Source organism: Stylophora pistillata, chromosome 9 (assembly GCF_964205215.1).
Source record: "Stylophora pistillata chromosome 9, jaStyPist1.2, whole genome shotgun sequence".
NCBI lineage: Eukaryota > Metazoa > Cnidaria > Anthozoa > Scleractinia > Pocilloporidae > Stylophora > Stylophora pistillata.
In genome coordinates, this window is record NC_142527.1 from 13,389,821 (window position 1) to 13,405,742 (window position 15,922).

Consider the following 15,922-nt stretch of genomic DNA (forward strand, 5'->3'; position numbering starts at 1 on the left):
GACTTTTCAAGGACATATTTTTTATTTTTCAAGGACTCCACCAACTGCAAAATAAAAGAATGTTCACCTTATCATAGTAGCGATTGTGCCGAGCTTAAGTCGAGCTAAAAGTCTATGCCTTTTTTAGTTCATCCACAACATTCGCAATTTTGCACTCAAGGTCTTTGCGAGCTATCTCCTTTTCTTTTGCAGTTCTCCTCAAACTATTTGACTTTCTAATCCACACAAGTTTCCCAGTGTCCTCTGCTTTCTGTGCAAACTCGTCTGCCGATTTAACAAGATTGTCAACATCACTGTCTAAACGCCTTCTTTTCTTTTTAAGTTCATCAAGTTCATCGACTAGCTCCTTTCGCTTCAGTTCTACACCCTCAGAGGTTTTCTTCCTCTTTTGTTCATCAAGATATGATAAATACTTCTGCCTAGCTCCTGCAGCTGACAAAAGAAGTGGTTTGTTGATTGAAACAGCAAGGACACCTCCCACAGATTGTACATGGTCTTGTACCAGCCTTTGAGCAATGAAGGAGCGCTCTTGGAGGTTCTCGACTTCCAGTTGCTTATTGACTGAGAATCCTCTTTCGACACTGGCCTGGCCATGTGATAATATCAGTAGCTCTGAGACTACTTTCCACAATGATTGGTAGGATCGCTTCTGTCCCATGTGAAGATACAGAAAGGAATCAAGTCTATCATTGTTAGGATCATAGTCTTTGAACTCCGACGGAGAAGAAGAGGGGACTTCCATAATGAATTGTCTAAATAGTTCCAAAAGGGAATCACATTCACCTTCCGGGACTTTCTTGGCATTTTCAAGGGTAGTCAAAACTCTCTTGAATTTTGTGATGGAAACATCATGGTCACTCATCATGTTTCTTGGATCTAAGCAATTTATATTCCTTAAAGGGGAATACTGAATTGGTGCTTTGGCAATCAGTTTGCAAACTACTTTCATAAGGAACTCCTTGCATTCCATCTGAAACTGAAGCACTCTTTTCTCTGAAACTGTGGACTTTGCAATCGACTCCTTGATCTTCTTGTCAGCTGTAAACCCCAGGTCAATCTTGGAATGAGAGGCATGAATGCTGGAGTCAGCAGGGTCAAGTTTTGTAAGCTTCAATGGGGTTTTGGCTTTACTGATAACAGTGGTCTTAATAAATCTTCTCATTAATCCCCCAAGCATGCTGTACAGGTCTGTAGCCAGGAAAGGAAGCATAGGCTTGTCGGTTTGATAGAGTGTCAAAAACGGTGTCACTTGCTTGGCTACTGATAGGAAGAAAGCGACTTTTGCAGTCGTAAAGGGATCTGCAACAAACTCTTGTACAGTTTCAAAGGATTTATTCTGTGGCTGTGGAACTTTTCCTGCCCTTGCACTCTGAACATACTTGACAACACTGTCCCACATACTCTGTGTACGTTCTGCAACCAAGACATTCTCCAACCACCTATGTTTGCAGAACTTCAAAGCAAACAGTGAGTTTCCTGTTACTTTGGTGTAGTCCTCTCTCCTTGCCGGACTGTCCTGAAAAAGCCAGTGAAGGCTAGAGAACAACCTGTCTAACTGCCATCCTGATGCCACAGCACCATCCTTGAATGCTCCATGAAGAATGTGTAAACCACAGCTGCCAATGTTCAGCATGTGACTATTATGCTCCCTTTTTGCCTCATCAGTCAGCATACTGTAAAATTTCCAATTAACGTTGGGTCCATCCATTGACAACTAGTATGAGAGAAAACATTCCTTGTAATATTGAAAGGGAAACAGATTATTTAATTTAGTACTTGCATTACGTCCCAGAGTTCGTGTCATTGTCCACCTAGACACGAAGTGAACTAGTCATGGATGCATTGGAATTGTGAAGATTTGCAATGAAAGAGTGTTGATTTATTTAGACCTTAAAGGGCAGAAAACCAAGTAAGGTGTTTCATTTCTATTTAATACAATTTTATCGCTTTTTGGAACATTGGCTAGATTGTGAATGCACAATTTATATTACATGCAATAAATTAGATTAAGTAATCTTGCATCTTTCGCCCTTCTACAGCAAAATAATAACAGACATTGAAAGATTTTCATGTTAAAAAAAATTTAACGCAACTTCTTGTAATTACCGTTCGCCGGCGAACGATGAAATTAAATGCCAGTCATGAAAACAATATAATTGATTCCAATTTGATCACACCTTTTTAATAATGGCAAGACATAGGTCTTTCAAAAGAGTGGCAATATGACAAAGAATAATTGAAATTAGGTAATTGTGTGAAGACTAAGTTTGTGCTATTGCCTATTTCGAAATGTCGATAATTGAGGGTAAGAAATAATACAACTTCAAAGAAGCATATCTTGCAAACAATTTCATGGATTACCCAAACATAACGAGAGTTGCATCCTACCTGATAAACTTTTTTGAGAGGAATTCCTTCTATGCCTGAACGAAAATGAGAAAGCATGTCCTCTGCTGTTCCATGCCCCATAAACACTGAGGTATAATAGCGACTTTCAACTTCGTGTTTGTCATGATTCCATGAACGAATGTGAATATCCATTTGCTTTGACTGGCACACGCTATTCAGGCTCTCGTCAAACATAAGTACATAAGCTTCTTTTTTCACAACGTCCTTCAAAAGTTGTTTGAAGTGTGGAGCGAGCCCAAAACAGATCAAGTATGCACATTTCTTTTCTCCGCATGTAAACTGACTCGCGATCCGACTGTCAGGAAACATCGCTTGAAACAATTTGCTCGTACCTTCGCATGATTTATAGGAGTAATGAGACATTATCACCTTCAATGCCCACAAAATTTCTGCTTTCAAAGTCTCATCACGAGTGACAATTCTTTCCATCACCGATGAACCAGATGAACTCGTAGTACTAGACTTTGTGGGGTTGAGCGTGTTGTGTTCGCCACTTTCAGACGAAGCGGATTTTGAAACTTCTTTGGCATCGTCACTTGTAGTTGCTGGTTGTTGAGAAGAAACGCCAAAAAAATCTGGAACGCTTGCTAATGACCTTTTCTGGGATGTCAGTGTTTGATGTTTTTTTCCTTTCAAGTGACTTGTGAGCGCTGACTCTCCCATGCTCGAAATGTCAACATCCTTCATACACACGATGCATCGTGCCTTGTGCTTGTCACCCTTGACTTCTCGAAGCCAATCTTTATACAGTGATTTCTGAAGCCACAAGTTGCTGAAAACACACTTGCCCATTGTTTTAAATCTCTCACTCGTGAAACAAAACGCAAACAATCAACACTAACCCAGACAAGGAAAGCACTCAAAGCACATGGCTTTTCTCAGAAAGAGGGAATAGTACAAAACATTTGATTGGCCCTTGACATTCGAGACATTCAACCAATCAGAGTGATTAATAGAACCAAGAACAGGACAAATGGATATGGGCGATTGATCGACATGCGGAGTGGCGTTACGATCGTTTGTTATTTGTATCTTACTATTATGTGTTGCTACGTTTGTGCCAGTTGCATATATTTTCAGATAAGGCACTCTAGAATCTAAGTTGGATTAAATTAGCTACAAATTTCAAGGACTTTCCAGCACTGACTACAATTATCAAGGACTTTCAAGGCCTTGAATTTTTATTTTGAGATTCAAGGACTTTCAAGGACTTTCAAGGCGCGTGCGAACCCTGAGTTTACTTACGGCTTCATAATATAGGAACGTAACAGGCAGAATTTTTGCTTTGGCAAATAAAGGGATGGCATGCTCTCTTCGATCGGTGAAATAGATTAAGCGCAAAACTCGCTTTTGAAGAACTAAAATCTTGTTTAAATAAGCATTTGATGCATTGCCCCAGGCAAGGAGTCCATAAGTTATATAAGGTAGAATTAATGAATTATAAATATTTACAAGGATAGTAGAGGGAACGAAGTACCTCAGCTTTGCAATCATCCCTATTGTTTTACTTATTTTTACGATAACAGAGTCAACATGGTTTTTCCATGACAAATTTTGATCAATTAAAACGCCGAGATATTTGATATAACTTTTTTGCTCTAAACTAACTCTTCGGTTTGTCTCACAATCTAAAATACCTATTTGTGGAGAAAAATGCATTTTTTTCTGATGAGGACGAAAAATTAAGAAATTTGATTTTTTTGTATTCAATGTCAACCTATTTGTAGTTAACCAGTCATGTACGTTATTCAACTCTACATGAACCGTTTGCTCGATCGCCTTAAGATTCTTATCAGCATAAAGTATATTAGTATCATCCGCAAAGAGATAAAATTTTAGTTTATCAGAACAAAGGTGAATGTCATTTATGTAAAGTAAAAATAGAAGAGGTCCAAGGACTGATCCCTGGGGGACACCACAGGGGGAGATAAGTTTTGTTGATAAATGCTCTCCAATCTGAATTGTTTGTGTTTTATTTTTTAAATATGATTGAAACCAGTCATTTATCAATCCACGGAAACCGTAAAAGTTCAATTTATCAAGAATATTTCATGATTGACCGTATCAAATGCCTTTTTCAGGTCAATAAAGACACCGCATGAGAAGTACCGTTTATCCATATTACGTAGTATATCTTCGACAATATCAAGTACTGCATGCTCTGTGGAATGTGACTTGCGAAAGCCATACTGTGAGGAGTACAATAGGTTGTTTTTGTCAATAAATTCCTTCATCCGGAAGTACAAAAGTTTTTCAAAAATCCTATTAAAATTAGACAAAAGAGATATTGGTCGATAGTTTGAAGGGTCGGTCTCGTCGTCACTTTTATATATTGGCGTTATTTTAGAAATCTTAAGTTTTGAAGGATAGACACCAAGGATAACAGATAAATTGAAAATGTAAGAAAGAACTGGAGATATGATATTGCAAGAAGATTTAAGCAGTTGTGTAGGGCAGGAGTATAAGCCATAGGATTTATTATTTGGTAGGGATAATATTTCCTGTTTAACTTCTTCTGGTGTAATGGGTTTGAAAAAGAAAGAAGAATCAGGTGATTTCAATTTACCAAGATAACTCATATAGTTATCTTTCTTTGGCAATTTACTTGCTAGTAAATTACCTACATTTGCAAAATGCTTATTTAGAATATTTGGTAATCTGGAAGGATTTTGTGTTATTTGATTGTTATTGCTTGGGTCTTTCAGCTTCGTTAACACTCTGCTTTTTGTCCTTTGGTTATTTATTAATTCATTTATTACTTTTCACGTCTTTTTCATATTATTTGTATTTTTCTCAAAGAAATCATAGTAATAACGTTTTTTACTCAAACGAATAAGGTTTGTAATTTTATTTCTATAATATTTATATTTACTATGTATTCCATTAACATATAGCTTGTTCTTTATTTTTATTGATGTCCTTATTCCTTTTGTTATCCACGGTTTTGCAAGTTGTTTAATTTTACGTTTGGATAAAATTTTAACAGGCGCATGGTTATTCACGACTGAATTTAATTTTCTGTAGAAAGATGAGAATAGTTCATCAATATTATTTGTTTTTGAGGCAATAATAGCATCCCAGTCGATCGCGGACAAATCATTTTTGAATTCCTCATAGGAGAATTGAGAGAAGTCGCGTTTTTTAATTGTTTTCTTGATAGGTTTGTCTCGCTTAGATTTCAAAATACAAAATTGAGAAAAATGATCAGAGACATCGGTAATAATGTTTCCACTAATTAGAACTTGATCAGGATTATTAACGAAAATATTATCAATAAGAGAGGCTGAGTTATTACGTACGCGTGTTGGTTTGTCAATAGTTGGAACAAGATAAAAACTTTGTAGGGCCAGTAGGAAATCCTGACTATATGAAGATGATTCCGTCTTTAAAAGACATAGGTTAAAGTCACCCATTAAATAAAGTGTTTTCCCAGTGGAAGCCAGTTTTTCGATTGTATCATTAAAATATTCAATGAATTGATCTGGGGAGTTGTGTTGACGATAAATTATTCCACATATGACATTTTTTTGTTTCTCATGGGAAATTTCTATCCACAATGCTTGAAACGCCTCGCAAGAGACCTTTTCAAGCACTGTGTAATTAAGGTCTTCATTGATAAAAAGCGCGACGCCTCCTGACGCCAATGGTGTGGCTACGTATTCAAAAGTGTAACCTGGAATTTCAAAGCTAATATTAACAGTCGTTTTAGTTATTTTCGTTTCTGTAAGTCCAATAATATCAAACTGAAAATCCATTTCTGATAAGTAGTTGGTTTGGAGTTTTTCGAGATTGTGATTTAAACTGATGATATTGTTATGAAAAATCGAAAAGCTCGTTTCCATCACGTCTCTTATTTGGGTATTTAGGTTTTTATTAAAATTATACGGAGAATAATAACAGCTGTAGATTTGTTGATTGAATAAGTTATTGTTGGTATTTAAACTGTCATCAAGATTTGAGTTTAGTCTGAAAAGATCAAGATCATGCAAACCATTTAGGTTTTCGAGTTGTCTCTTAGTTGGTAGCTGATTTTGGATCAGAGAGTTGTTAAATTGCCCGTGGTAGAGAGTTAAGTTGCCAGTGAAGTTATAATATGGAAGTTCTTTAAGAAAGAGTTTTCTATTTCGGTCCTGTTCTTTGTATCTTCTGGTTCGCTTTTGCATCTAAAGCGCGTTTGAAATCATATCATAGGTGAGATATTAAAAACTAGCAATAATATTGTCACTGCGTTACTTATCTCTATCCTTGGGTAAATGCGTTTAGGTCCTCCATATTTGCAAATTTGCGGATCGGTGAATTCTCTGATTTCCTGAGAAATACAGAACCATTTTTCGCCCAGCAGAATTTGAAGCTGTTGGCTTCTTTGAACTTCTTTGCCTCATACAGAAGGGTTTGTAGACGAGGTGTCAGATGATCGTAAATATGGAGGTGACTCACATCAATCTCTGAAGAAAATCCTAGTTGCTGTGCTGTTATGTTCCTTATTGTCTTCCTAGACGCCATGATTTTTTCCTTTACCATCCTTCTAACAAATTTACAAACTATTGCGTCTGGTCGATTCGAGGGATTCCTTGATGGAACTCGGTGGGCAATGTCAATGTCATTTATCGAAACATCTTTCACTCCCATCTGATGAAATAGTTGAAGACACAGGTTAGCTGTCTGCTCGGTCGTCTCTTTCGCTGCCAGCAACGGTAAACCGATAACTTTGATGTTAAATTGGTAGCTGTACATTTCGAAGCCATCAATTGACTGCGAGATTCTATCGCAAGTATCAGAAATTACATTTAGCCTTGAGCTTAAATGCTTCAGTTCTTTCGATGCGTACTTTTTAAACGCTTCAAAATCATCGCATTGAGCTCAAACAAACTCAACTGATCGTTCTTTGCCCACAGTGTCGCCGCCATGTTCGATGCCAGCATCATGATTGATTTCTTCACGTCGATGTCCAATTTCCTCAGTCAATTTATCCAGTTGCTTCTTGAGATCTTCAATTTCATTCCTTAACTGCTGATTTTCTTTTTTTAGTTGGTTTCCTTTACCAGCCATAATTAGGGAAACTTAATAGAATAAAATCACACAGAGCTACTATTGGAAGACAGCCCCATATGCAAGCAGTCAGGGCAATAACAATCTTACAACCAAGCCACTGACACCAGTCTTTTGCGACCAATACTTAACGAGAATGACATATTTTAGTATCTGAGAGCTTAAGGGTTAAATGAGGTTAAATAAGTATTTATTTAACACAGTTAACAACAAGGAGGGTGAGTGTGGTCAGTCGTTTGGCTCAAACATGGTCAGCCTTGCATGCATCACCTCCATGTGCTCAGTACAGTGTTGTCGTGACGGCCATTCTCTTTGTTTAGCCTTTGGATCATTCCTTTACCCCCATCCCTCCCCCCTTTAATTCTTACATTGTGAAATCAGTGTGACAGGTGCCTGGTTCTATTGGCATGGGGGCTCATGGCAGGAGGGTGTGGGCTTGCCAGCCATAGGGGCATAAGTTTGTGTGGAGACTGGCCATGCCAAAGGTGGAAGCCCTTGGACATCCCGGGCACCGACCTCTATTCAGCGATGCAGTTGTTAATGAAAAGTTAAGACTTACCAGTTACATTTTAGATTCATTGGCTGTAAAAAGTTTAGTGGTCTTAAATGCCAATAACATATGGTGCACTACTTAAAGTACCTTCAGTCTTTTTCTTTTTCCTTGCTTTCTGCTCCACAAAATCTGGAGTCCTTTTATTTTCACGATACCGCCAGTTTTCAAATTTCTTCACGATTCCCTTTTTGAGCGTATACTGCTGCACTTGAGAAAAAAAACTGAATTAACCCACATATAAATATGTAGCTTACTAAATCCACCAGTTTCAGGCATTTCTATTTTCATCACACTATACCAATTAAGATACAATGTCAGATACATTGAATATATGAAGCTCATTTTTTTCAGGTCCGATTTTTGCTATTGCATAAATAGTGCTCTCTACTGCGAGGATCGTACGTCATACGTATTTAATACGGCAATTCAAAATATATGAACTTCATATATACATTGTATCTGATTTATCATCACGGGTTTATTACGAATCAACTTAACGGCCTGCTCCCAGTTGGCTTGTTAGCTCAATTGGTAGAGCGCTGCACTAGTATCGCAGAGGTCAGTGGTTCGAATCCTGTAGAGGCCTGATAATTTTCAGGTCTGATTTTCGCTATTGCATAAATAGCGCTCTCTACTGGGAGGATCGTGCATCATATGTATACCAATTAAGCAACGAATCAGTGGCAATTATAACCATTCAAGCCTCGAGTGATCAAAAACTATGTTCTTCCTCCAATCCAAATAGAATGTCAAGCAAACAAGTGATGAGAATAAAGCAAATCAACAAGGAGAAAATAAATGCCTACATTTACCACCAAATTCTCATAACTGGCATCAGTAATAGCAGTCAGTATGAAGAATTTGTGTGATATTGGCTTAAAGAGTAATACTATCAAGAAGGTAAAGAAAATAATACTTTGGAACTCCTAAGGTAAATAGCTTAGGTAGGGTCCAGTTTGTAAGTGTGCAAGACATCAAATATCTCACCCAATACTGGAAGGCTTCTTTTGGAGCGGGTACAGTTTCCTCCCTGTTTACCATCTTGTGAGGGTCTGCATCAGCAAGTATTTGGTATTTTGAAAGTAGCTGTTTTGCCAGTCATTCACATCATCCTGGGGATGATGTGTCTGTGTACACCCACATACAACTTGGCACAGTTTTTATAATGTTGTTCTGTCCACATCAGTTATGTTGCCACTCTTTACATTTCTATCTGTAACTTTTCCAAATTTAGATGGAATAATAAATTCAGAAGGGAGATGATGAGCTTTTTGGCTTACTTAGTGCCGAAACTGGTCCAGTTGAAACTTTTTGGGGAATTGGAGTTGATGGTCTTTCTTTTCCAGCGGAAAAGGAGTCATCAGACATGCAGCCACCAGATGAGGATGAAACTGTCAGTGTGGACTGGACTGTACTGAAACTTCCGATTCATCATCACTGAAACAATCATTCTGAGATACTGACTGTTTGCTGGCATCTACTACAGGCACTTTAAGCAAGCCAGTACTTATGGGATCTGACACAGAACCATTTACCTGTTTGACAAAGGACACATAATTTAAGTACAGTCAAGTTGTTCTTCTTACTACAACAGTGCATGCACATGTTATACTAATTTATTAGCTCTACGGTAACAAAAATTTATTTCTCTTGTAATAAAAAATCTTCTGAACCCAACAAGACTCATGAAAGAATGAAAGAAAATAAAAGGATTGTAAAATTCAAAGTACTTGCTTCTGTGAGCATCAAAATTACCATAAATAGCACTAAATTTAAAGCCCAGAATGTTAAAAATTGCACTTCCCAGGTTCTATATTTCCAATTTTTGTTACCAGATAGCCCCTAGTTTGGACACAGCATCCTATTCCAACATCAGGAGCTGCTTACTATAAACTTATTAAAAAGCCCAAAAAGTACATGTAAACTTTAATGCTAGTTAAGATTGATGGCAGAATTCAAACTTGCCTGTTTAAAGCAGCTTTTCATGATAGTGTTTGTTTAGTATACAAATTGTTCCAAAATGAGTTCCAAAGGTCCCACCCATATCAGGTACAGCAGAATCACTGTCTTTGCATGTACACCAGAATATAAAATTAAACATGCACACTTTGACTTCACAGTGGAATAAAAAATGGGATGTATATGTGACAAAAACGTCCAACACACATGATAACTGGAAACTTGCAACTATGAAAAAAAGTGTAAAAGAAATAACGAAACGTAAGATTGTTAAGTTAACCCTTCCAATTTCGATGACACACTTTATCCTGCACCAAATGAAAAGACAGCTCTGATATTTCAAGGAAATGAGTCGGCTTGTGTCAGGTGGAACTGTTTTGATTTCACGACGTAAATTTTGCTGGGAAATTTCCCACGCCGTACCATGGAGTGCTGGAACATTCCTTGCAATATTTGACTATTTATCCACTATGAATTAACAACAATTTGAAATAAATCTAACCTTCAAAGGCCATGATAACTTCATAAGGAACCATAGGAAAGTGTCTGTGGAACCATGAAATGATTTGCTGCTTTCATCCAAGGCTTTGCAGTTGTCTCGTAATGAAGCATGAGAAGACATCTTCAACAACAGACAGCGACAGAGTAAAAGAAAACCGGACTAATTAGTCTGGGAGCAAATGTGGTCACGTGTGAAGTTTGTGCTGAAAGCAAGCACCTAGTGTAAAAGTATTCTTTAGGACCTACTAAACATGAAAAGTTTTGGTGCCAGCCTTGCAACCTGCTCAGACTGCTTTTAAGGGGGGGTTAAATTCTGACCCATGAAATCCAGCATGAAAACAAGGCTAAAACACAATTCCTCATAACTTGGTCAATAACAGATGAAAATACACCAAACTTGCTCACATGATTGGGCATGATCCTCCATGTTGATTTATGCTAATTTTCATAGGTCACGTGATCTTACACATGAAAGCGAAGCTGAAACATAATTTTCCATAAATTTGTCTAAAAAAATCCTTATCATGGCAAACTTGCTCACCTTAGTCAGTTAGACATCTTGCATCGATTGGTGCATCTTTGTAGCGTCACGTGACCCCATACATGGAAATGAGGCTGGATATATCTGGTAGCTAGGATTAGGATGGCATTTGTCTTGCCAAATGTATTAACAACTATTAGGCAGATACAGATCTGGTTATCGAAGTTCAGATATAAAAACTTCAACTAATCATTGTCCTATGGCCCATAGTACAGGGACAAATCAGATAAAGGAAATACTGCGGAGGCTCCATTCGAGACTCTATCTTGTAACATAATCAATAATTTTGCCAACTTATGATACTGGTTCCATGTATTCATTTTGGCATGTATATTGGAACAAGGGCAGAAAATGAAAATAGCGACTATTGCTATTTGAAATATACAGTCATGAAAGTCTTACTGAATATCTATATTCATTGTTCAGTTGTCTATTGTGATGGAATTTCCTGTTCGACTTCGTCCTCATCATACTCATCTTCACTCTCAGAGCACAGAGAGAGATCAGTACAGACAAGTCTGGCTTTTTGACACTGACAACGGTTGTTAGCGCAACGGGACTTGGCGCACTTGCATTGGACAAGTTGTATAATTGCCTCTGGAGCTGGTGGAAGATTTGTCATGACTGGTACCCACTTTCCATCTTCATCTTGCCATCCATAGCTTTCTGATGAGGGCAACACCGGGTTTCCTACTTGATTGTTGTTTGAAACAAGAAGCTGATAGTGTGCTCTCAGTATGGCTTGATGGAGAGCAGCTTGTGTGGGCGGCAACCTCTCAGACTCAGCTTAATTTTTCTTAAAGAGTGACCCTTTGACAGTTTTGATGTCTGTGTTTGTTTGGTACATCCGAGAAACCAGCTTTTCCATGCCACTTCTTGTGACGTCATCTGGCTGTTTCCCAGAACCGAGTTTAGCAAGAGCTTGCAAGATAGGAGTACTGGTATTATCAAACTCATCCCAACTAGTGGCTTTTCCCTTTCCAGAGAAACTCCCAGTAACATCTGCTCTGGTCAATGCATGAAATGCTGGCAGCGTAGCCATCTTAGTGGGCTCAAGGGCATCTGCAATTGACTTCAAGTTGATAACTCTTTGACTACTGCCAGTTCTAGTAACAAAGCAGGAGGTCGAGCACAAATCTGGATACCGTCAGAGAGCCAAAACAAGAACATCAGTGTGAGGAAACCATATAAAGAGTTGGGTAGCAGCTTGAGCAGAGGCATCCAGAGCATGTAAAATAATCTTCGTGTCGGCTTCTTGTGTACTTTGTAAATGCCTGACATCTCTTTGCGTTGCCTCACATTCCGTTCCCCATGCCAGGACGACTTGGCTCCCGTTAGCATTATCCTTCACATTCTTTGCGAGAAACATAGTAAGTTCACCATTGGTCTTTGAATGGGGCAGGAAGCTTCTTCATCGGCACCTTGGCGATGTGGGTAGAATCAGTGATGCAATAAGAAATGGGAGCATGGCCACCTTGTCGTTTGACTCGTGTTGCTGATTTCAGTGAGGATGGTATACATCATATTTGTCGAAGATTATGTGGAGCTCTTGTAAATCATTATTCTTGCTTTTCATATGACGTCATCGATTTACTGTCCGCCATCTTTGAGTACAGGTAGCTCATTTGCATATGTGAACTCGCCTCACGTGCTTAGTATTTTGACTTAATGTCGGACAGTTTTTTGAGCGATTCTAGCAAAAACACACTTGTAAAAGAACAGAATACAGTAGAAAAATCCTCACTCGTCTTATCTGAATATGTAAAAGGCCTAGATAACCACGTGCGATGCCGTTATGTGGAAAAAATTGCAGTAATAGGCATCGATCCCTCTACGCTCGATACTTCACACTTCGATCCAGAATGTCTTCCCCCGATAGAAGCCGGGGATCTTGTATCTTACCTTGTTTTAGAAACAAGCTACTACACACTAAACCAGTTTAAGAACTTTAAAAGTTTGGAGGCATACAATCAAGTGGTCTCAGGGTTTGTAACGAGCGTTCAAGGAAGAGTTATCGCAGATATGTTTGTTGTCATTGGTAAGGTTCGTCGATCGCAAAGAATGAACGATCCACCTATCAAAGTATGGATCATTGCCAATAAAGAAGGAGTAATTGCGTCCGCTCATTGCTTTAATTGTCTTGCTGGTTTAGGAGAATCGTGTTCACATATCGCAAGTGTATTATTTTATATCGAAGCGTGGACACGAATACACGGAAAACTTGCCTGCACTCAGGTCAAATGTACCTGGTTGTTACCAACGTACGTGAAAGAAGTGCCCTATTCCAAAGTTAAGGACATAGATTTTAGATCAGCTAGGCGAATGAAAGTTGAACTTGACAAGAAAATCGACGAAGGCCAGTTCAACGTTGATAGCCAATCCAGCCAAAACAAAGCGCTGTCAAAATCAGCTGAGTGTAAACCATCTGACCAAGAAATTGGCGATCTTTTCCGCAAGTTAAATGAATGTAAAAACAAGCCTGTTATTCTTAGTCTTATTTCACCTTATGCTGATAGCTTTATGTTGAAAAGCCGGCGGATTCCTACCCTCAGTGACCTGTTTGATCCTGAAAACTTAAAGTTGAACTATGTTGATTTGCTAACTAAATGCTCTGAAATTGACATATCTCTCTCGGAAGCAGAGATAGAAACTATTGAGGAGGACACCCGAGAACAGTCACGAACATCTGCATTTTTTATTCACCGAGCAGGTAGAATTGGAGCGTCCCAAAGTCATACCGTTTTCCATACAATTGCAGCACAACCATCGATATCATTGGTGAAAACCATTTGTTATCCTCAGCTATTTAAAGTGACAACTGAGGCAACTTTGTATGGGAACAAAAATGAAGCCAAGGCTATTGATGCCTACACAAAAGCAGTATCAGGGAAGCATAAAGATTTTAATGTGTCCAAGTGTGGAATGTTTATCGACAAAAGCAGACCATGGCTGCACGCAACTCCTGACTTTTTGGTTACTTGTTCTTGTTGCGGTGATGGGTGTGGAGAGGTCAAGTGCCCCTTTAGCCTGAAGAATGGTGACTTTGATAGTTACTTTCAAAAGAAATCATCTTGTCTTCAACTAGTTGATGGAGAGCTACAATTGAAGAGGGACCATCAATATTATTTCCAGGTACAACAACAACTGCTCATCACAGAATGCAAATATTGTGACTTTGTAGTTTGTTCTTTCTCAGAATCTGGTCCCATTATCTTTGTAGAGAGAATAATGCCAAATCCAGAGCATTGGGATGTTGTTGTTCCCAAGTTAACCCAGACTTGGAGAATATGTGTATTACCTGAGCTGACATCAAGATGGTACACCAGAAAACAACATTTACCTGGTATTGCCTGCACTATTGACCCAGATGGGATTTGCTACTGTCGAAAGAAATTGGATGAAAGAGTTCTTGAATGCAGCAATAAAGATTGCAATATCAAGAAATTTCATTATTCTTGTTTGCGTATTACTGAGGCAATTCCTAAAACATGGTATCGCCCAACTTGCTGTCTACTTCCTAAATTCCAAAAGCCAAAGAGGGGTAGCAAGGTGTGCAATAATAATTCTAACGATGAAAAAGCATTGAGTCGCACTAGTGTTTGCATCTGTGGCAAAAAGGCAACAAGGACTAACAGACTAATCAAGTGTCACAATAATGAATGTAAGAATGGACAATTTTTCCACCTTGATTGTTTGCATTACAAAAGAATGCCTAACAATTGGCAAACTAACTGGATGTGTAGCAGCTGCAAAGTTAATGGAAATTATCAGCCTGCAGTCTCAGGCACTAAAACAGATGTTTACAAGACACCCAATAACCAACCTACCACTTGTACTTCTCAGCAACTTCAGCCAGTTAATCATGCAGTTTCTCCAATAATTGATGATCGTCAAGATTCAAGTGATGATGAGCCTGAGATCATTAAAGAAACCAAAGAGAACATTGACAAATTGGCACCTCTCAGTGATTTTCAACCCTTAGTCACAGGTACCAAAACAGATGTTTACAAGGCATCTAATCACCAACCTACCACTTGTGCTACAGGTACTTCACAGCAATCTGAGCCAGTTAATCATGTAGTTTCTCCAATAATTGATGATAGTCAAAATTCAAGTGATGATGAGGCTGAGATCATTAAAGAAACCAAAGGGAACACTGATAAATTGGCACCTCTTGGTGATTTAACTCAAGAACATTTTGAGATCATAATGTCCAGTAATGGCTATCTTGATTGTACAATCATCCAGCAAGCACAGATATGCCTTAAGAAAGTCAATCCTTTAATTGAAGGGTTCCAAAGAACAACATTGGGCCCATGTAGAAACTTCAGTATTATTACTAGTGAGTTTGTACAAATTCTGCACACGGGTAGTTTTCACTGGGTGTGCATTGGCTCAATTGGATGTCAGCCTGGAGAGGTTAGACTTTATGATAGCCTGTACCATGATATCATAGAAATGGAAGTCAGGGAGCAGGTTGAGAACATGATGGCAGACAGCTTTACAGGAATAACTAATGTTCCTGTACAACAGCAGCTTAATGGGAGTGACTGTGGCGTTTTTGCCATTGCATTTGCAGCCTGCTTAGTGCATGGTTACAAACCAGAAGACTTTACTTTTGACATAACAAGAATGCGGCCACACCTGCTTCAGTGTCTTAAAGATGGAGTTATTACAATGTTCCCTAGTTTTTGATTGCAATTAAATCATTAAAGCTTCAGATTTTCGGTTATTCTGAGACATAAGTAGCAAGACTTAAACAAATGCATCTGCTTTCAGAAATGTTGCCGTACTCAAAAATGGTGAAAAACCATCATTAATTGGAAAATAGTGAAATAGCAATTAATTGGATTAATCAATTAGTAATCTCATCATGTCTCACTATGTACTGTTTGCTTTTTACGATTTTC

The 15,922-nt window shown here is 38.4% G+C and overlaps 2 protein-coding genes across 2 annotated transcripts; both read right to left on the minus strand.

Annotated features, from left to right (window-relative positions):
- Nucleotides 1-3,646, minus strand: LOC111337669 (uncharacterized). The gene is made up of 2 exons (XM_088733566.1): nucleotides 2,389-3,646; nucleotides 1-1,714 (listed from the first exon to the last, which is right to left on the minus strand). Exons 1-2 carry the CDS (start codon nucleotides 3,199-3,201, stop codon nucleotides 113-115), a joined length of 2,415 nt encoding a protein of 804 aa, XP_088589692.1. The 5' UTR covers nucleotides 3,202-3,646; the 3' UTR covers nucleotides 1-112.
- A 3,002-nt stretch (nucleotides 3,647-6,648) lies between these two features.
- On the minus strand, nucleotides 6,649-7,143 carry LOC111343394 (uncharacterized). The gene has a single exon (XM_022950566.2). It carries the CDS (start codon nucleotides 7,141-7,143, stop codon nucleotides 6,649-6,651), a length of 495 nt encoding a protein of 164 aa, XP_022806301.2.
- Nucleotides 7,144-15,922: the final 8,779 nt, after the last annotated feature.